Below are 21,923 nucleotides of genomic sequence, written 5' to 3'. Positions count from 1 at the left end.
AGGTCTATGTGGTATTTCTGTACCTGGTCGAGGACTATTCTATTGCATAAAGCAGAGGCACATCCTCTTGCATTGAGAAAAAAAAGACTCAACAACATTATGTTTATAAAAGTTTGATTGTAAGTTGAATTTAATATTGGTTCTAGCATTGTGCTTGTAACCATTAATTAGGTAGTAGATTCGCATGCTCCAGCCTCAGGGGCTCACTTTAGTGAGTACAGGCGTGGCAAACCTGACGTAACCTGATGCTGGACCATGCCTTACTTCATGTAATATACATCTGTTATATTATCTGTAGACTGGTCCCTCCTCTTCCTCCGTTGCTTCTTTCTTTCTTCTCTTCTTGCTCCTTCCCCCAAATGCTATTAGAGTATTCGAGGGGAATCTTTCCTATTTTGCTGTGTCATTTCGTCTTGTGCTAACAGGACATTATCAAACACTGTAATGTGATCAGGCCATCAAAAAATGTTCATACCGCATCGTCTGTCGCGCGGGTTACCAAGGGACGCGTTCGGGTTTTAGGCAGAGGGACCCGTTCGAAAATTATGTTACGGTCTCCCTTAGACACCACTCCTCAGCACTCTGCTAGAGGAAACTCCATCAATGGGCCCACTACCCGTTTGGGGAGGTGTTAGGGGCAGCACAAAGAAATGGTTCTGCAAAAGGATGGAAATGGCAACGACAACAGCACCAGACTATGGCTTTAGGCAACTGGAACATCTTCTCTCTGACAGGGAAGGAGTTGGACCTGGTCGAGGAAGCCAAGCGCTACTGCTAGACTTAGTCAGGCTTTCTTCGACCAAGAGGAGAGGCTCTGGAACTGTCGACCTGGATAAGGGGTGGAAGCTCTACTACTCTGGTGTGAGCCCAACAATGTCTGCTCAGGCAGGTGTAGGGATACTCACAAGCCCCCAGCTGTCAGACTGTGTTACTGAGTGGATCCCTTGGGGGGATAGGTATGTGTGTTAAGGCTTCAGATGAAAAACCATGATTTGGCTGTGGTGCAAAGCTATGCACCTAATCTGGAGTCAGAATACTCTGCCTTCCTAAAGGAAGCGGATGCTACTTTTGACAGGGTGGCAGACATGGAATCAGTCCTGCTGCTAATGGGTGACTTCAATGCACATGTTGGAACAGATGACCAGACATGGAGGGGGTGTGGTTGGGAGGAACGGCACCCCTGACCTTAATGCAAATGGGTTGAAATTATTGGACTTCTGCTGTACTAAGCTTGTCCATAATGAATACCTTCTTCCAGCACCGAGAAGTCCATAAGTATACCTAGTACGGGGATACACTAGAACAAAGGTCTCTGATTGACTTCTTCATAGTCTCAGCAGACCTATTTTCCTCAGTGTTGGACGTCCATGTGAGAAGAGGGGAAGAACTGTCAACTGACCACCACCTTGTTGTGTGCACTCTACAGCTTCAGAAACCAGATGCCACCATCAACGCTGGTAGGCCTAAGCAGCAATACCACGTGAAATTGGAGGCACTGGAAAATGAGGCTGTGAGGAAGAATTTTGCAGATGACATTTCCTCCAGGTTCAAAGAGATTCCCAAGCATACTGCAGATGTTGAGGAGGAGTAGAAGCTGTTCAGAACAGCTGTCACTGCCTCTGCACTCTCATGCTGTGGCAGAAAGCGGCTCGATGTGGCAACGGGCAGCAAGAAAAGGACACCTTGGTTGAACTAAGAAGTCAAAAAAAACTGTCCAGGCAAAAAGGATTCCTACCTAACATGGCTTAGGGTCAGGTCACCTGAGATGCATTTGCAGTATGCTGAGGCAGTAAAGACAGCAAAGCAGAAAGCTTGGGAATCCTTTGGAGGAAGATTAGACTCATCCTACGCAAATGCAAACAAAGTATTCTGGCAGACCATCTGCCACCTTCGAGGGAGGAAATCATGCACAGCAAGGGCAATTAAGGCCTCTGATGGTGCACTTTTAACAACCGAGAAGGATATTCTCCACAGATGGAGGGAATACTTTGAGAGCCTTCTTAACCCAGGTGGCCCAGCAGTTGTGGACATCCAAGAGGTGCAGATCGGCGCAATGACTAGTCTCACAGCAGAAGAGGTCCATTTAGCAATAAAATCGCTAAAATCGGGCAAGGCTGCTGATGATGATGATGAAATTCGGCCCGAAATGCTAAAAGCCTTAAATCGAAACGGTGTTCTCTGACTGACTTGAGTGTGTCAGGCTGCTTGGATATCTGGGTGAGCACCAAAGCAATGGCAGACAGGCATAATAATACCAGTCTTCAAGAAGGGAGACCAGAAGGATTGCAGTAACTATTATGGCATCTCTCTGCTCAGCTTGCCTGGGAAAGTGTGTGCTAGGTGCTTGGGAAGAAGGTGAAGGAGCATAGTTGAGTCAAAGTTCCAGGAAGAACAATGTGGCTTTCGTCCTGGTAGAAGCACAACTGACCAAATCTTCACTTTAAGGCAAGTCTTTGAGAAATCTTGGGAATATGCCAAGCATGTCTACACGTTTTGTGGACTTGGAAAAGGCATATGACCGGGTTCCTCGGGATAAGCTTTGGCAAGTAGTACAGGAGTATGGAGTGGATGGCCAACTATTAGCTGCCATCAAGTCCTTGTATGAATGCCCAGAGTTTTGTGTCAGGGTAAATAGCACAAAGTCTGAACCTTTCACAGTCTCCATTGGCCTCTGCCAAGGGTGTGTTCTGTCGCCCCTTTTCATAATATTTATGGAGATTGATAGGCACAGCTGAGGCAGTGAGTGTGTCGGAATTGGAAGTGTAGCATTGAACGTCTGCTTTTTTGCAGATGACCTAGTTCTGCTTAGCTCTTCCACAAATGACCTCCAGCAGACCCTGGATAGGTTTGTAGCTGTTTGTGCAGACACCGGAATTAAGATCAGTGTGGCCAAAACTGAAACATTTCTGGTCTCAAGACAACCATCCCAGTGCACTCTACATGTAAGTGGAGTCACAATGAGGCAGGTGGAGAAGTTTAAATACCTTGTGTCCATATTCACGAATGATGGAAAATGGGACGTAGAGCTAGATACTCGAATTGGCTTAGCAAGCTCAATATTTCAGGAGCTTGGCCGTTAGGTAGTATTGAAGCGGGAGTTAAGCCATAAGGCGAAGCTGGCTGTCTTCAATACAGTCTATGTCCCCATCCTCACCTATGGTCATGAGAGTTGGGTAATGACCGAAAGAATGCAGGCACGAAATCCAAGCGGCTGAAATGAGGTTCCTTCGAGGGGTTGTGGGCTGACAAGACTCGACATAGTCAGAAGCTCTGCAATTCGGGAAACCTTCAATGCTCAAAAGCTGCTTCTCCGTGTTGAGAGATTGCAGTTACGTTGGTACGGGCACCTGGTCAGAATGCTACAACAGAGGTGCCCTCAGCAGGCCCTCTTTGCCAAGCCAGAGGGTGGAAGGCCAAGGACTTGCTGGATAGATTATATCCAAAACCTTGGGTGGACACGTTTGGGAATCCCACCAGAACACCTGAGCTTGGTGGCAGAGGATCATGACCATTGGAAGTTCCTCTTGCAGCTGTTGCCCCCACAACCCAATTAGGAAAGGTGGGCCTTGAAGATGTATGTATGTATATGTATTCGCTTGCTCCTGTTAACTTCCAATCTGCTCTTTTTACATTTCAATTTCGAGTGTAGATCCTGAAGTTGAGATATTAATTCTGGGATTTTTGTGGCGTATTTAAGGACTATAGTTAATTTGTGAGGGGAGCATCGCACTTTTTGTATGAAGGATAACAGCTGCTTCATGGTTAGGGGACGTCAGTGTGAAGAAGTTCACCCTCACCTTCTTCCTCCTCTAAGTCATCGTGTGGAAGTACAATTTCCTCATCGTCTGGGAACTCTGTTCCTCCTTTGCTGGCTGCAGGTGATGAAAGGCCATTCTGAGTATTTTCTTCTATCAAACAAGGTTTTAAATTAGTGGGAACCTGGGTTGGTGATTCTGGTTGTTGTGTCTGAGGATTGCTGATAATTAGTTCATCCTGGTCATCTCTGTTAGGAGGGTCCGTGTTTTTGTTTTCATGCTGTTTGTTAAGTGTTGCTTGATGTGTGACTTCGTTATCAGAGCTTTGGATCTCATTACTCTTCTGGCATTCCAGAGCAACATGAACCTTGTCTTTTCCATTTCGGGATTTTCTTGGCTCTGAAATTCGTGATGGGGAGAGGATTTTCAGTTTATGTTTCTTCATGTACAATGCTGTTCTGTTCAACTGGTTTGCTATTCTGGACTGCGATATTTGTTGATGAATCGCTGGAAATCTAGGGACAGTGTTTCCTAATGTGACCTCTTCATGACAGAAGAAGCACTGTGATGAGAAGGATAAGTAGAAGGTGTAGGTGATTCCATTTATGCCCATTTGGTAGGTTGTGTAGTGCATCGTTGTTTTTGGAAAGTGCATTAATGCCTGTCTTCAGAAGCTTTTCACATGGGCGAATTCGGGCTTTTTCGTGGCTGCTGACAATGTGCATATTTTTCCTGTGACAGAACCGTATCTTGATAATATGGATATGATGAGTTGATGGGGAATTTCAGGGGGAACATTTGATACATTACTTTTTTCGGGGCCAAAGCTATTGGGGCTGCTTCAAAGTAATGATCACCTATATCGATGCCTTTTTGCAGTACCAGCTACGCGGCATCAGTGATGTTTTTTGCGGGTACAATTTTGGCGATAGCCATCAGATACTCTTCTGGTGCTATGTTTTCTAAATAACAATTCCCTTTTCTTGGGAAATGACATTGGTAACAGTGGTAGTTATTTTTGCGTTAATCAGTTTACTGCTCGCTGATGTGGCATTTGTGTGTGTGAGATCAGTGTTCTGGGGGATGATAGGATATTTCCATTAGATACAACATTAGCATAAGCTTTTGAATTGACCGAAGTTGTAGAAGGGCTTTGTTTTGCTGAGTCTGTGGTAGTACAGGAATGTGCGGTTGCCATGGCAGTGTTGGATCCTACTTCGTCTCAATCTATACTTTGGATCTGACATGTTAGTCACTATGATGTTCTTAAACAAAATAATAAGTTGTTAGTTGGTTTCTAATTCAAATATAGAGAAAATTTATATTTAAAGACTGCGCCACTCTATATCTGAATTAGTTCAAGAATTGAAGAAAAATCAACTTTCAACTATTTCTCCTTAAAATATATACTGGCCAAGTATATTTGACTTACTTAATTTACCCGCTTTGGTTCGAATATTTTATGAATGGTGCAGTAAAAGAGATTCAGGCAAAATACAACTTTAGATTAACAAAAACAAACATTTAATTTTATAATCACAAATTATACACTTAAGTTTAAATCAGTAATTAAGATATCACAAACATTTTAGCTTCTCTGATAAGTACAATCATACAAACTCAGACAATGGTAAATCTGTTATCTCTAGTACAGTCTTCTTGCAGTTCCTTAAGTTCCAAATACAATAAAAATTGCAGTAACTCTTCACAAACAAACACTTTTAACTTTACACTTCAGCTAATTCTCACCAATAGTTACTGTTAATATAAGGAAATTCTAGGATGAAACTCACACACTTCTCTGTATAGAAATATTAATGGTTGGAATAATCTTACCGATAATCTTTTTTCTTCATCTACTTATACGTAAATACTTTTTATAACTGTAAACACTTTAAACAGTATATGGCACTCATTAAATAAATCTTCTGAGCAATAACTGAATTAATCATCGGTCACTATACACATAAACAAACATTCTTGCATGAAATACTACTGATCACTTATGAATTAAGGCAATACACAATAATTCCTTAACTTGAGGTTTTATATGCACAGCTGTGCATTCTTCCTGCATTCATTTAATTCTTTAGGCAATATATTTCTAAGCACAGCTAACGGCAAACTTCAATTTTTCAGGTGAGGAATCCAGCTATTGCAGGTTGCAAAGAAGGAATTATGGCATCGAAGTTGAAGACAGATAGGAACTAATACAGCAGGAAAAGGAAACCGTCATGAATCACTTATCATTACACTTACGCATGCACAACTGGTATGAGTGGATAGCTCTCAGATTGAGGAAGATAGATAGATAAATAGATCCAGCACTGTTTAAATATCTAGTCTCTAATGGTAGCCTCTTCTTCTGCCAACCAGAATGGTATAATAGTAATTATTATACCCATTCTCCAACCAACAAGCTGCAGCCTTGAATCTTACTGTGGGGATGGATGTTTGAGTATTTTTAGGTGGGAGTTTCACTGTACAGTATGAGACCAGTGCCTTGCATAATTCACTAATATACAGTTCTTGAATGAGTCAGAGAATTAGGGACTCATTGAGGGAGGCCACATATTACCTACACTAGCTGTCATACCTTACCTTGAATTCATTCACTTAATCTGTACTCACAACCTTGGAGGTGGCAAGTGCAGGTAATGAAAATGAATAAATAGTGTTATGATTTTTTCAGAAGTTTGAAGATACTCCTCTTTCTCCAGTTTGCTAATGTCTGCAGTCCACAAATTCTCAATCTCTCCTCATTATCTATATTCTGCAGTCCTAATATCATCTTTAACACTTTCTTTTGTACTCTTGTACTACTGTACTTGTTGACCTTGTAAATGAGGAGAGATCTTTGCACAGTAGTTATGAGTGAGGTCATGTTAAGGTCATATCAATGTTCATTTCCGTATTGCAATTATCCCCTAGTTACATTAGCAATCTTTGATATACAGTTCTTGAATGTCAACTTCCTAAATACTAAGCTCCGAGATCTATATGTTGCTCAGTTTCTTTTAGCATAATTCCACCAATATACCATTGGATATCTCATCACACCAAAGTGCATAACTTTACATTTACTAACATTGAACTGACAGCCATTTTCACTTCCCATAATCCCAGCCTACTGAAATTGTTCTGCAAGTGCTGTATGTCAGTTGCATTCTTGATTACTCTATCTTTACGTCATCAACAAACACTGTATGTCTCCTGTTAAATTCTTCTTAATGTCATTAATGTTAAGACTAAATAACAACAAAGCACATAACCAAGGACTGATCCATGGGATACACCTGGTCACCTTAAATAGACTTATGTCTCCCATAATACCACTTTGGTATCTGTCGGTCAGCCATCTTCTTATGTAAGCTAATAGTTGATAATCCAATTCCATATCAATTTAACTTATCTAACAGTCTTCCACTGTATCCTATCAAAAGTCTTAGCAAAGTCTAAAAGTATGGTGATGTCCATTTATCCATTCTCATTGTCTAACGTAAGTGTAACATTATTATCAAATATGCAAGTTGCTCAAACATAACCTTCCCTTAATAAACCCATGCTGTTCATTGCAAAGTATAGATTCACTGTCAACCCATTTCTGTATGTGAGTTCTTACTAACGTTTCCAAAATCTTCACCACCACCACCACTCCAGTGATACTGAACAAAGACACATTAGTCTTTGTACAACTCTTGTGCAATGGAATTATTCCCTGTGCTGAGACTTTACTTACAACTAGGTTGAAAGCACAGCCAGTGCCTTTAACCTGGTTGTATAATTTAGTATCCATATTAATATCCCATGAGACCCAATTTTTCTCAATTCTTGTTCAATTTATGCAACAGCTCCAGTTAAAATCCTTGAAATATGGAGAGATAGCAGTGAGCTCCATGTTGCATACACCAGGTTGATAGCTCTTAGCAAAATGGGCACTCATTAGTTGAACAATCTCTTCTACATCTACACCTACATATTGTCTACATTCAGTAGGTATTCTTCCACATTCATTCTAGGTTGTCTGTAACTTGTAGAGCTAGTGTTTTTTCAAACTCGGGATAGCTTTCCGTAAAATACTTGCAGCTCTTTCTCTTCTAGCCTACACTTCATAAATGATCATCCTTATGCACATGATACTCCTTCAACATCATCTTTTTCTCAAGTTTAAGAAATTGCACATTCCAATATTGCATCATGGTATCAGTAACTGATACCGGGCCTGCACATGGTATCAGTAACTGATACCATGTGCAGGCCCGGCTGGTGGTGTGTGCGAAGTGTGCAATATACACAGGCACTGCAGAAGAAAAGGCACCTAAAAGATGTCAAAAAATATGAGATAAGAGTTTAAATGAACAACGAATGGTACATATAATTATGAATGTACGTTGTCTTCCATTTGGGCCCCTTCAGATCTTCCCAGAAACAAACAAATAAATGCTGAAATTGTATCCTGGACCTGATTATATCACTGTAATTTTTGATTAAAATTTATGAAAATATACCTGAAATAGTTCTTTATTTTTTGATGTATCATAAATCAACTTATGATTAATTGTTGAGTTCCGTGTAAAAAAATTTGTATAAGCAGGACTAATCCATAGGTAACATTATACTGTAAAGCGTTTTTCATCTGTTTTTCATTTCCTGTTCCTTTTATTCATACTTTATTCAAAAAAAACTTTTTTGGAAAGGCGCCGAACATTAATCACACACACACAAGAAAAATACCAGGCACCAGTACTGACCATGTGTATCAGATACTAGATGGAAATTATATGACCAATTATACTCCTGGGTTGGTCATAATTTCCTACTTTGTTGTCTAGCATGTAACTTTTTCTGAGTGGAACAACCATATATTTAGCCACTTCCTAGATTGATACAGTATAGTCACAGTCACCAGCCAGAGACAGAACAGTAACATCTTTAACTGAAACCCCATCTGACACCATAATCAGATGATGCATGAGGATTGTCTTGCAACAGCTCAGTTGCAAGACAAAATTTGGTTTCATTCTTTTCAGGAAATTTCATAATTTCCCAATATTTAGATAATTAAAGTCACTCATGATGTTTAGCACCTACATGTTAATCTGGTGTCACATTTCATTGTCACCAGCAACCAATTGAACTAAGTCTGTAACAACACCCCATCATGAATATGATCTTATTAAACTCTGTTTCACACCAGACAGCTTCAAATACCCTGCTACATAGAGAACCTTTACCAATATTGCAAAAGAACTATCTACCCTGACGGGACTTAAATTATCTAACAACATTAGCAGCACATACACTCATCTTGTATACTGTCTATTCTTCTCCGAAATACTGTACCCTTCTTGATACCAGTTAGTCTATATGACTGGTAATAGACTAATATTTTCACTTTTTTCATATCTCTTGTACTATTTATTGCTAGTTAAATCATTTGTACCTGCAAGAACTATTCTCTTTTACTTTTTTTTTTCTGTTTTTAATCATATTCATTATGTTTTTGACTTTCATTCCCAGAAACTTGACTTTTTCTAATTTCTGTGTCATATGTCTAATAATTTGTTTTTAGTATTGACATTTCAAAAGTTAATTCATTTTCAGTATCCTCATTTGATTCAATACAGGCATGTTTTTGTTGATGGGAGAAACCTTTTTGTTCTTAAATTGGTCAGTGTTCTTTTTTGTTGCTACACTATTGTGCATGTGCATATTATCCAGCACTATTTTATATTGCAATATCTCAACAAATATGTTATTATTGTGATTCAGACCTCCATGGAGTCAAAAGACTCATCGCAGGAGGCCCATCCTAGAAAACACAAAGTCTATCATACCACTCCTTGAACTCATTGATTGATCGTGCTCTCATAACTCTATCAGGCAATGCATTCCACGGTTCAACCACCCTCCATACAAAGAAACCACTCCTCACCATCTTGCTCACAGCTTCCAGTCATAACTTTCAGAGATGGCCCCTTGTCCTTCCTCCTTCCCTCTGTTCCAACAAATGAAAGAACTCCTCAGTGTCAACCCTGTAACCACCTCTCAACAGTTTAAAAGTCTCAGTCATATCACCTCTCCTATCTACCAAACTCTGCAGTCCACATTCATTCAGCCTGCCCTCATAACACTGCACAATCTCGAAACCATCTTTGTTATCCACCTCTGTACCCTTTCCACAGTTTAATTTATCTCCTTCAAATCCTTGGGACTTGAAGGAGATAAATTATAAATTTATCTCCTTCAAGACTCCTTCGAGACTTATACAACGGAATGATAACCCTCTTATCTCTGTAGGTCAGTGTCCTTCTCATAATTGCAGCAATCCTCTGTGTTACCTTCACCACCTTTGCAATATGTCCCCTAAATTTCAGGTTTCTATCAATTATCAACCCCAGATCTCTTGTCTCCCCTACTTCCTCCAGTATAACTCCTCCAACAGAGTATGCAGCCTCCCATCTATGTATCCAAACTTCAAGACTTTACATTTTGCTGCATTAAACCGATGTCCTCATTCATTTACCTATATGTCCAGTTTATTCAAATCCTCTTGCAAGGCTGACACATCTGCACTATCACTAATAATCCTTCCTAGCTTCACATCATCTGTAAACAACTGAATACCCCCCCCCTGCAATCCACTGACAACATCATTGATATAAAGGTTAAACAACACAAGTTCCAGTACTGAACCCTGTGGGACCCTACTTATTATTATTATTACAGGCAACTTCAGGGAGTCCTTAGACTCATCGAGGGAGGCCCTAAACATCGTGTCCATCACAACTATGTGACATTCTCAGAGTATCTATCATACCTTGCCTTAAACTCACTCACTCACCATCATAGCACCCACAACAGACTCCGGCAGCTTATTTATTCCACTCATTTACCACTCTAAAAGTAAAGAATCCAGCTCTAACACCCTTGCTGACCACACTCTTGCCCAGCTTCCATAGGTGTCCCCTAGTTCTCCCACCACCAGTCCTGATCTCAAAAATAACCTCTGAATTAATCCTATAGAAACCCTTTAGCAATTTGAATATCTCAATCATATCTCCCCTTTTCCGCCTATCAACTAATTTCTGCAACCCACAAATCTTCAACCTGTTCTCATAAGGTTCATTCCATAGACCTGCTACCATCTCAGTCACTCGCCTCTGGATCCTCTCCACCATCTCCCCATCAAGAAGAAACCTAGGTGACCAAATCTGGGCACAGTAGTCGAGATGAGGTCTTATCAAGGCTCGGTACAGTGGTACAATAGCTTGCGGCACACCACTAGTCACAGGCCGTCTTTTGGACTCTACTCCTGAATAAACTACTCTCTGATATCTCTCCATCAACCACCCACCTATCCATCTCACACCCTAATCCATTCCTATATGTTGTAGTTTACGGATTAGATTTCCATGTGGTATTCTAATAAATTCTATGTGTCAAATGCCTTAGCCAGGTCGAGTAGTATCACTGTAAACCCATTACCCTTATCCAGTTCAGCCACCACTGTGTTATAAAACCTGAGCAAGTTACTGAGGTATGATCTACCCTTCACAAAGCCATGCTGTCCCCCGTACAGTATCTCATTTTCATCAATCCATTACTGTATTTTTCCCTTTACTACTTTCTCCAAGACCTTGACAACGACTCCTGATATGCTGATCAGTCGGTAATTTGCAACAGTAGTCTTGGATCCAACTTTATGCAGTGGAACTATTTTCCCCTCTTTCCACACTTTCGGACTAAACCAGACCTGAGACTCAGATTAAACAACATGGTCAAGGGCACTGATAATTCTTTAGCCGCTTCACGTAAGACCTGTGCCGGTATACCATTCAATCCCACAGATGTATTCACATTAAGGTTCTGTAATAGACTATTCACCTCCACTTCATTCATCACAATTCCCGTATAAACTAATGGTTCTTTCATTTTTTCAATGTCACCACCTGGATGATATACTCTTGCAAAGTGCTTGCTCAGTAATTCCACTATATCGACTGATTCAGTGACATTCTTACGATCATCATTCCTTAAAATCATTTTGCCGTGTACAGTTTTTTTTTGCTTGCAGCATATTGAAAGAACTGTTTGGGATTCTCTTTAGCTTGCATAGCTAGTTTCCTTTCATAATCCGCTTTTGCTTTTTTTACCACACTCGTTACCCTTCTGGCCTGCGCTTTATACCGTTCGTGTGTCTGCAGGTCACCTCTTTCTTTAAATTCCCTCTACAGTTGTTTCTTTTTTTTGCAGCTCAAGCTTAATGGTATTATTCATCCATTTAACCCCTACTTGTTTTACTATTCGGACCCTAGGTATACAATCAGCCATAACCTCCTGTAAATGCTCCATGACCACTTCCCATGCTCTATCGACATCCAGCCCTTGCAGTTGTCGTGACATGTTCTCTTGACGTTCGAATCCGCCATCTTGCTAAAAGTCACTTTCATAAAATAAAGGAAAACTAATTGCAAATTAATCACAGATCTAAGGGTAGAGAAATTTCTATTATACTGCGCCACTCTATCCTTAGATAAGTCTATATGAATTAGTAGGATTAATTTAAAATTAGTTAGCAGTCTTTTCATTCATTCAGGCCGATGGTATTTATTTTCTTTCTGGGATTCCCGCTAGATTCGAATTTTTGTGAACGGTGCAGTAAAAAGAAATTCAGGCAAACACAATATTTAAATTAACAAACAAAACATTTAATATATGGTTATATAACAAATACATGAATTCCACTTCTAAATATGACAACTCAGTCAAGTTAGTACATTAGGTCAAGTCATTCACAATAAATCAATCTTCCAAACTTTCACATACAAATTCACAGTTTCAGAATCACAAAGTTTCTTTACTCAATTTATTTCAATAGAATTTCTTATTTAATCAGTTTCCATGTATCTCTCAGCTACACTCTATGATTAACTCATAACAGGCACTAACCACGGCAGATATTATTTCAATGTAACTATATTTTCAACTCTCAGCCTCGATGATATACTACAGTTAATGTTAGAAACAGCGCAACGGAACTAATACTTAAATCTTCATACAGCGAGATAAACTAATATGACTGTCCTTACCAGAAATAATCTTCAGTACTTCCAATATTTTGTGAGCACACCTTCAAATTATATTTACTACACTTGCGAAACACATTTATAAGAATTCTCCAAGGTTATAACTAAAACATTATTAATCGCGCTTTATAATTCCAGACAACAACTATAAGGTACATTAATTATTCTAGTTTATCACTCATCAACTAGTTAAACTCCGTACAATTCCTCTTATGGTAGCATAGAAATAAGTCGTAATTCTAGACTGACTGGATTTTTTTAGAATTCTTCTTTGAATGTCCAGTTCTCTAAATTATCCGACTACGGCATTAATATCCTTTTATTGCCACTGCTGACTTTGCTTTCAGCGAACTATAAGATTCACTTATAAAAAAAATATCCACTCAACTTCTGCCCTTAAGAACCTTTTATTTATTTCTACTTCTCTAGTTTATCTCCTTGCTACCTTTTAGTTCCAAAGTTCCGTTCCGACTCCCTTTTACTACGTATCTATTTTCTCTTCTTATTCTGTCCACGCTCCCTTCACACGCGCTCATTTATTTCACGCGTCTCTATGACAACCGATAAACGTAAACATTCTTGCGAATGTTACATTAGGCTATACAACTACATTGCGTTATTACATAACATTAAGCTTTCACAAAAAGAATAAATAGAATGATCGCATTTCAATAAATGCGTAGTTAAATTACAAATATAAGACTTTATAATATTGACATAAGAACAAATAAAATAGCTTAATAACATTTAATACAGAATCTATTTACCATTAACACATTTCTTTCATTAAGCAATTAAATATTTGACATAATTAAGGTAGTTATATGATATCAATTATAATTTATGGTATTTACATTAAATAATATTTACAAATATAGTTCTTGTGACGGAAAATCATGTTGGATTCTGAATCAAATAACATTTATTCTATTTTCTACATAATTAGAATCCAACAAAGGCTTACTCTTCCTTTGAAAAATTTTTCTTTAAAGAAAAATTTTTCACACTAGACTCGCAAGTGCAGAAAATTGAATTCTTATCTCCCTTCCAAGATCTTAAATAGCACTTAGTTTGAACATGATTAAATTTTTTATTACAGTCTATGTATTTACTTTTCTGCACTTCTCCACTTAAGTTCTTGTTGTTTTTATCATAGGGAGAATTTTGATTGCTACACTTATAATGTGATATTGTCCTTTCAGGGTAGAAGTTCTGTTCTCTGTTACTAACTTTTATCCTCAGTTGTCTATCATTTTGATAATTTGTTTCTTTTGTCCTAGTTCTGTTACATAGACTAGTCACCCTGGCACAATTTACCTCAACTGTTAATTGTTCCTTATTGATAACTTCAGGTTCAGGTTTGGCTATTAGTTGTTGAGAATTTTCATCAGTATTACATTTTGATTTTGGTAGATAAGGCATAACAGACTGTATATTACTATCCTCCATAGTTGGTTCAGTTACAGATAGCGCCACTTTATTTGGGGCAAATCCTTTCTCAGGTACATGAAACCTTTCTCTCTGCCTCCTTGTTCTAATATGCATATAATTGCCATTTGTTCTGACACTTATTTTCCTGTTCATTAGGGATATTTCTTTTCTAAAAAAATCACAGGAGCACTGATACTTTTCCAAGAAATTTGTTCCCAATATGATGTGGGAGCTTATGTTAGCGGTTGAGAGGATGATAAGTAAGTCCTGCCAGACACTTAGCTTAAATTCTGGTAGGTAGATTCTTGCTCGAACCTTTTCATATGCTACAAAGTTTGAATCTGAAAGAGAAGTAATTCTTACAGGTTATCTAAGTTTGGCAATATTATTCCTTAATTTATGTCTTATACTTTGGAGATAATCTTTTCTAATAGTTGAAGCATTACATCCAGTATCTAATAAAATATTACACTTAGAACCTAGGATTTCTCCTCTAACAGTCATCATTCTTTCATTAGGTGTCTGCTGTTTCTGAATTCCATTATTTCTTCTGTGGGGTTTGTATCCAAACTTCGAGTCCCATCTGCTATTAGAGTAGTTTCCCTTGTTATAGAAACAATTCCTGGCATAATGTCCAATCTTGTTGCAATTAAAACATTTAGGAGGATCTCCATCATCTCTGAGAAATTTTCTCCTTGTCTGAGGTTGAGGATCAATGGGAATTTGCTGTCGAACATTCTCCAGGGCTTCCACTACTCTATCCAATTTAGCCAATATTGGTTTATTTTGCTTCTCAACCTCCAGTTTGACAACTTTACTAATATGTTCTGCTGTGGGATTGAAATTTTCTTGAAATCCTACAGTCATTTCTGTCAATTTTTTTATTACTTCATCTAATTTATTCTTCATTGGCTGCTGCAATTTTTCTACTTCCTGGTGAACAAAGTCTTTTACTTCCTTGAATAATTTCTTGTTGGTTTGTTCCTTTGTGTCGGACATGCAGTTATGATCAATAGGATTCTCTGTAATGATTTTCCTTTCATCTTCTTTCTTTCTATTCTCTTTTGAGGATTTATTTACTCCTATGGAACAATCAGTTGTTTCTACTATGTTTACAAGGCCAATATTGGATGAAAGGCAAAGGTCTCCAATCATCTGTTCCTTTTCCTTGACAGCTACAAGACATTCCTCTAGTGAGGTTATCTTCTTCTTATAGGCTGTCTCCCTCAGTTCTTGTCTGACACCTTGTCTAAATTGTTGATACACTGCCCAATCCAAATGAGGTTTGTCTTCATTGGAAACATTTAAACTTTCAGAGAGAGTTAGTAACCGATTGTAGAAATCACCAACACATTCTTTGTCCTTTTGTATAATCCTCTGTAGCTTCCACAAATTTGGTCCAACACTCCTCCGTTTACAAAACTGAGATAGCAAGACTTCCTTAAACTTCTTGTATTCAAATGTTTCCTTAAGTATAGGAGATGAAAAAAAATATGTCTTAGCTTTACCAATTAGTTTGTTTCTAAGTAATACCAACAATTGAAAGTCTGTCCAACCTGCTGTTTCTCTGAGTTTCTCAACCTAAGTAAAAAAAGATAATACATCATCAGAGTCTTCTCCTGAAAATTGGGGAATTACTTGTTGGGGATTCATACTTCTAAAAAATTCACTGTCTTCCATCTCTGAATTTGAAGTAACAGCCATAGTGAAAATTGCAGTATTAATTCAAATAATATAATCCTTTAATTTCAAAAAAACTTTATCTTTGCCTGATTTCTGATTACAACCAGTTCATTGTGATCTATTCAATTTTACTTTCTAAATTTTCAGGGAGCAATTCACAATTATTATTACCAAGTTAAATTAAATCTGTTAATCTACAGCTGTTAAATTACTTTCTATCAATTAAATCACATCCTGTCGACTGCGCCATTTTGTCGTGACGTGTTCTCTTGCCAGCACGGTAATTCCACATATACCCTGTCTTAATCAAAAATTCCACACCTTTAGCCACCTCCCAGGTGGCTAAAGGTGTGATGTTATGATGGCTAAAGATGTGACCTTATGATCACTCCCACCAATAGGTGGCAAAATGGTCATAGTCATTACAGTCAACTTGTAACCTTCTACCTCCTAGATATTGCCTCACCATACACAACTGTCTGATACCTATCAAATAGCCAATCCTGAATCCAGTTCACTAACCTGATATCTAAACTCATGTGCTGCAACTCAAATATCAGCTTATCATGTGGTACCCTGTCAAATGCCTTTGTAAAATCAAAAAAAAAAATGGCAGAATATGACTTTCCCTCATCAACTGCTCTTGACACTTTATTATAAAAGGCAATCATATTACTAAAGCAAGAGTGCCCCTAATAAATCCATGTTGACTCTAACATTACCCTCATCTGCCCAAAGCTATATATGTCCCTCACTAATTATGAAATGACGAGTGACCAAGCTGGTGACAGCTTTATGGAATGCTCCCTATGAGGAGAGATTGAAGGTGTGTGAGTTGCAGAGTTCACAGATGAACAAGAGGGAACATGATAGAAACTTATAAGTTACTAAAGGGAGTCTATAAGATTGACACAAAAGAAATTTTTTGATATATAAGGAGAAGCGAGAGAACAAGGGTCACCCCTGGAAGTTGTGTAAGAGTGTAGTTAGTAAAGGTGTACGGACTAGATTTGTAGCTTAGAGAGTGGTGAATGAGTGTAATGGTTGCCAGCAGGTAGTTGTGAGTGCCCCAATAGTGAATAAGTATCAGGAGATGATATGTATCATGTGAATAATGATTAGTGTGGATCTCCAGCAATGAGTCTGGAATCCATGGAGATACCCATATAATAATATACCCAAATTATGTTAAAAAAATAATGTTTTTAATTTTTTTTACAAAATGTTTGTCCACCCATGATACAGTTTTTAAGTAAACCTCATTTACAGGTTTACAAACTTTCATGCATGGGGTAGGTTACATAAAAAATAATAAAATAAATAAAAACACCATTCTGCTACTTCTGTATGGTTTCTGTTATTCAATTAATTCAAAGCATCAGCACAAGTCTAATTCACACTGATGAGGGAGCTTACTCTACTCTTAAAATAGATTCCACCTGGTCACTGATAGCTAGAATCAAGGTTTGGATGGCAGCATTGTTGCCTACTGCTGAGCAAAGCTAACATGTGGCATAGAATTGCCCAGGAGACCCTGCACTTAGTATTCTGGAAGGACCAAGGTTTAGAGTAATTTTTTTAAATCATTTAAACATTTTTTGAGCTTTCTATTATCTTTTCCACAATAAAAGTTGAAACTGGTCTGAGTGAGTAATGCTTCCATAATGTTTGGCATTACATACACCTGAGAAGCATTATGGGATACCAAGGCAACAAAGTGGCAGCCACCTGCTCACTACATACAATTAGCAACATCTTTAAGATACTTCATGGGCAAAATTTTGTTGTGCCATGCTTGAGAAAAAAATAAATAAATGAAAATAAGAATATAATTTTTTGTCAAGTATAATTTATTTCAATTGAAAAGCAATAGTCAAATTCTTGAAAGTAAAAATGGAAAAGGAGATAGAGAACTTCACAATGTAAGAGAAGAAATAACAAGCATGAAAACCAACCTACAAAGTGTCCCATAAGTTCCCAGAATACAAAAGGCATATATAACTGAAGATACAACTTCCGCATGAAAGCATTTTGTTACATAGCTTCATTCATAGTTAGTCTCTTAAATATTACCATTACAGCTTGCAGTGTTTACATTTAAAAGCAATTTAACTGCTTATTTGTTTATGTTTAGGTTTTTTGAAATGAGTGGTATGCAGCGCCAGCCCAAGCAAATTTTTGAGTGTGTGCAAGATTTTTTTCCTGCCCTTCGGTTTCATATTTATATTATTTATTAATATATCAAATTTTTATTTAGTAATTTAATATTTAAAATATTAAATTACTAAACAAAATTTTCTGATTAATTTTGTTTCTTAAATAAAAATATTCTATTTATAAGAGAATCAAATTTTTTCAATGAAATTGGATCTAAATGTTTTTGTCCCGGGGATTATCAAAATAAAAATAATTATTTGGAGCTCATATAATTAGAATAAAATATAATTATTTTTATAAATATGTATATATAAATTTAATATTTTTTAAATATATGATATATCCAATTTAATTATTTTTTTTTTATTTTTTTATTTTTTTCTGCCTCCAGTATAATTATTATTATTATTATCATTATTATTGAGGCCTCCATGGAGTCAAAAGACTCATAATGGGAGGTCCTTTCTAGAAACACCAGTCTATCAAGACTCATCGAATTGTAAGATAAACTCTTTGTAAGTTTTCCACCCTTTTACTTTTCCACCTGTGGCATTCGCCCATTCTGCCCCTACCTCAAGCAGGGCCTGGTGGTATGAAGAGAAAAATGTATCGCATTAATTTTAAAAACAGTAAACTGCTTCAGAGACCTTTGAACACTATATTCATCAAGAAAAAAATCTATGATCATCACACCCAAAGAAACACAGGCAGAGCTAATCAAATATCAAGAGCATGATTGTTCACTTTGACAGTGAAAGAGCTGTGCAATAGAAAATTATTCCTGAAAGTATGAAACTAGCTAATTTATAATTTAATTGTATATAATAGCAACAACTATTAATCCCAAATTATGAGTGAACTTGTGAAGTTCCATTACATACATGGCAGGTGGTTGGTCAAATGAATAGTGTATCCATTCTCTGACAACAGACTGGGTTCAAATCACAACGTGAACATTGATCTTTGAATTTCTTTTGTAATAGGCAAACTTCATTACCCAGTGTGAAACCACTATCTTCATTACCCAGTGTGAAACCACTATCATCATTACCATAGGACTGAAGTGACTTCAACAAGCTCCATGTTGAGTTTCTCTAGAAACTCAAGATTTCCAGATTATCTAATTCTTAGCATACATAGTACTAACATGTTATAGGTTTATCAACTTTTGTGGGTGGGATTCACACTTAAAAAAAACTTTAAAAATCAGAAAATTACAACTGAACATTGTGTAATACACTGAACTTGGAAGTAAAACCATTATTTAAAACAGCTAGATGATCATTAAAGAATAACCATTTCCTCCAACTAATTATAATTTTTTTTAAGTTGGAATAATTCCATGGTACAAAGCTAGAGAAGAAATTACAGTTATCTACCATTTATCCAACCTTCAAAACAATCCTTGCATGTCAACTGACACTTGAATAACAATTGAATTAGTACAGCACCATGCAAATGTACTTTAATTATCTGACCCTTCAAATTATTAGAACAGCAAATTGTCTCCCAATGTTGTTGGATTAATGGGAGATTACTATATGTTAATGGTGACAGATGGTGTTGATGGTAGTTGTGTGTGTAGTATGAAAAGTAAGCACGTGACACCTCCAAGGAGGTGTCACATAATAATAATAACAATGTTGAATGTGTATCTTCATTATTAGAAAAGCATCACAAAATTGCCTCACCATTTGGAATCCAAATTCATAATGGCTTCCACGAAAATACAGTGATGGTAAACAACATTTTCTTATCGAGCTTGACATTGTCATTACATGAAAAGAATGAACCTTGATGCTCCTGGAACACAAATTAAAAATGTCAGCATACTACTAATCACATTCAAGTAATTTTAGATGCACTTATAAACAGGGATTACTCTAATGAAAATAAACTGTATATCTTATAACTGACTGCTCTATCACCAATCAATTCCTGCTATGTATCCTCATAGAAAATAGGATACTATGATAGTACACAAAATCAAATTTACATTTATATTTAGCTTCCTATCACAGTAATCTTCCAAATAAATCTGTTACTTGTCAGTTTTCCAACACTTTCAGTTCTACATTTTAGTCTTCTAGGGTACTATTAACTACACCAATCAACATATATCTTGGTCTTCCTATGGGTGTTTTCCCAGCATCAAATATACTTGTTTTGCTAATTTCTACTTTACCATTCCATTTAAGTGAGCAGTGTCTACATATATATATATATATATAAAAATGAAATTTTACTTTTGCCTTTAAGTGATATTAAGGTTCAAGCATTCCTCATGCTTGCAGCAACCATTTCCTTACATTATAACCATTTTTGTTTGCTAGCACCTTGCAAGTGTTATTAAAGTATCATGGTTGCCAAGTGACTACCCCATCATGGTATGCTTCTTAGCTTTTTTTTTTTTACATTAAGAAATAGAAAGGCATAGAACATCAAAAAATACAATAAATAAATAAATAAATAATAGCAATTCCTGTTGTTGAAATGCTGAAATAAAAATAAGTGTAGAATTCTGAATTTGTTAATGGCATTCTGCATATTATTATTATTATTATTATTATTATTATTATACCCTACATGGAGTTGGCAGACTCATCGTGGGGGGTTCATTCAACTGACAATTATCATACTGAATTTTTAAATCCTTAACATTCCTTGCATTAATAACATATGTTCAATAGAGCATTGTATAGTTCACTGACAATTCTCCATGTAAAATATTTACTCCTCACACCCCTCTTCACCACACTCTTACATAACTTCCCCTCTTGTCTTTTACTCTTTGTATAATGCCTTCTAGATTAATCAGATAAAATCCTCTCATTAACATAAACGTCTCCATCATATCACCACTTTTCCTCCTATCCACCAAACTCTGCAATCCACATTTCTTAAACATCTCTCCATAGCCAGCATTCCAAAGTTTGCATATTATCTTAGTCACTCTTCTCTGGACCCTCTCCAATCTTTCCACATCACACTGAAAATCAGGTGACCAAATCTGAGCACAATAGTCCAAGTGTGGTCTGACCAGTGCTTTATACAGTGGCACAACCACTTCTTTATCCCTACATATTAGAGTACCTATTATCATAGTGGCACTATGACAAGCAGTCTTTGCAACACTTGCAATATGCCCTCTAAACATCAGTTTACTGTCAACCATCGCTCCCAAAGGTCGACTCTCATCCATTTCCTGCAGTACAGCACCGTCAATGTCATATCGGTGAATGTCCTAGGATTAATACCCATTTAAAACTAATAAAATTTACAAAGGACAAAAAACAGATTGCAATAACTATCGTGGCATCAGCCTCCTCAATATAGATTATAAAATCTATGCAAAGATGTTAACAAACAAATTCATATCCTATACAGAATCACAGCTGGGGGAAGAACAGAACAGATTTCATAAAGGAAGATTGTGTATAGACTCAGCTTTTATTTTAAAAATAAAAAACATAGAGAATACAATATTGAAACACACATAGCTTTTATCGATTATATAAAAGCATTTGACAAAATTTTGAGAAATAAACTATGGGAAACTCTAAAGGGATATCACATTCCAAACCAACTATACAATGCTCTATTGAACATATACCATAATAATTAAATAGCAATAAAGCAAAATGATACCATATCTACTAGGAAAACCAATAAATAGAGGAGTCTGTCAAGACTGTTCTTTATCACCCATATTATTTAACATATATATGCAATATTATCAAAAAATTAAGAAAAGTAAATACATGTGGCTTCCAAATTAATCAATATACAAAAACAGATACACTACTCT

General features: G+C 37.0%; 1 protein-coding gene across 1 annotated transcript in view; it reads right to left on the bottom strand.

Annotated features, from left to right (window-relative positions):
- The window catches only part of LOC150096657 (beta-alanyl-dopamine/carcinine hydrolase-like), a 239,900-nt gene extending 219,999 nt beyond the window's left edge, over positions 1-19,901 (bottom strand). Inside the window, exon 1 of the mRNA XM_090408553.1 lies at positions 19,807-19,901. Coding sequence (XP_090264679.1) covers positions 19,807-19,890 — 84 coding nt within the window. The 5' untranslated portion in view covers positions 19,891-19,901. The remainder of the gene's footprint in view (positions 1-19,806) is intronic.
- Between the last annotated feature and the right edge of the window lie 2,022 nt (positions 19,902-21,923).

The sequence above is a fragment of the Typopeltis vanoorti genome, chromosome 18, assembly GCF_054136105.1.
Source record: "Typopeltis vanoorti isolate ZY-2024b chromosome 18, IOZ_Tvanoo_1.0, whole genome shotgun sequence".
In the NCBI taxonomy this organism is placed as follows: Eukaryota; Metazoa; Arthropoda; class Arachnida; order Uropygi; family Thelyphonidae; genus Typopeltis; species Typopeltis vanoorti.
This window is presented reverse-complemented; position numbering and strand designations above follow the sequence as displayed.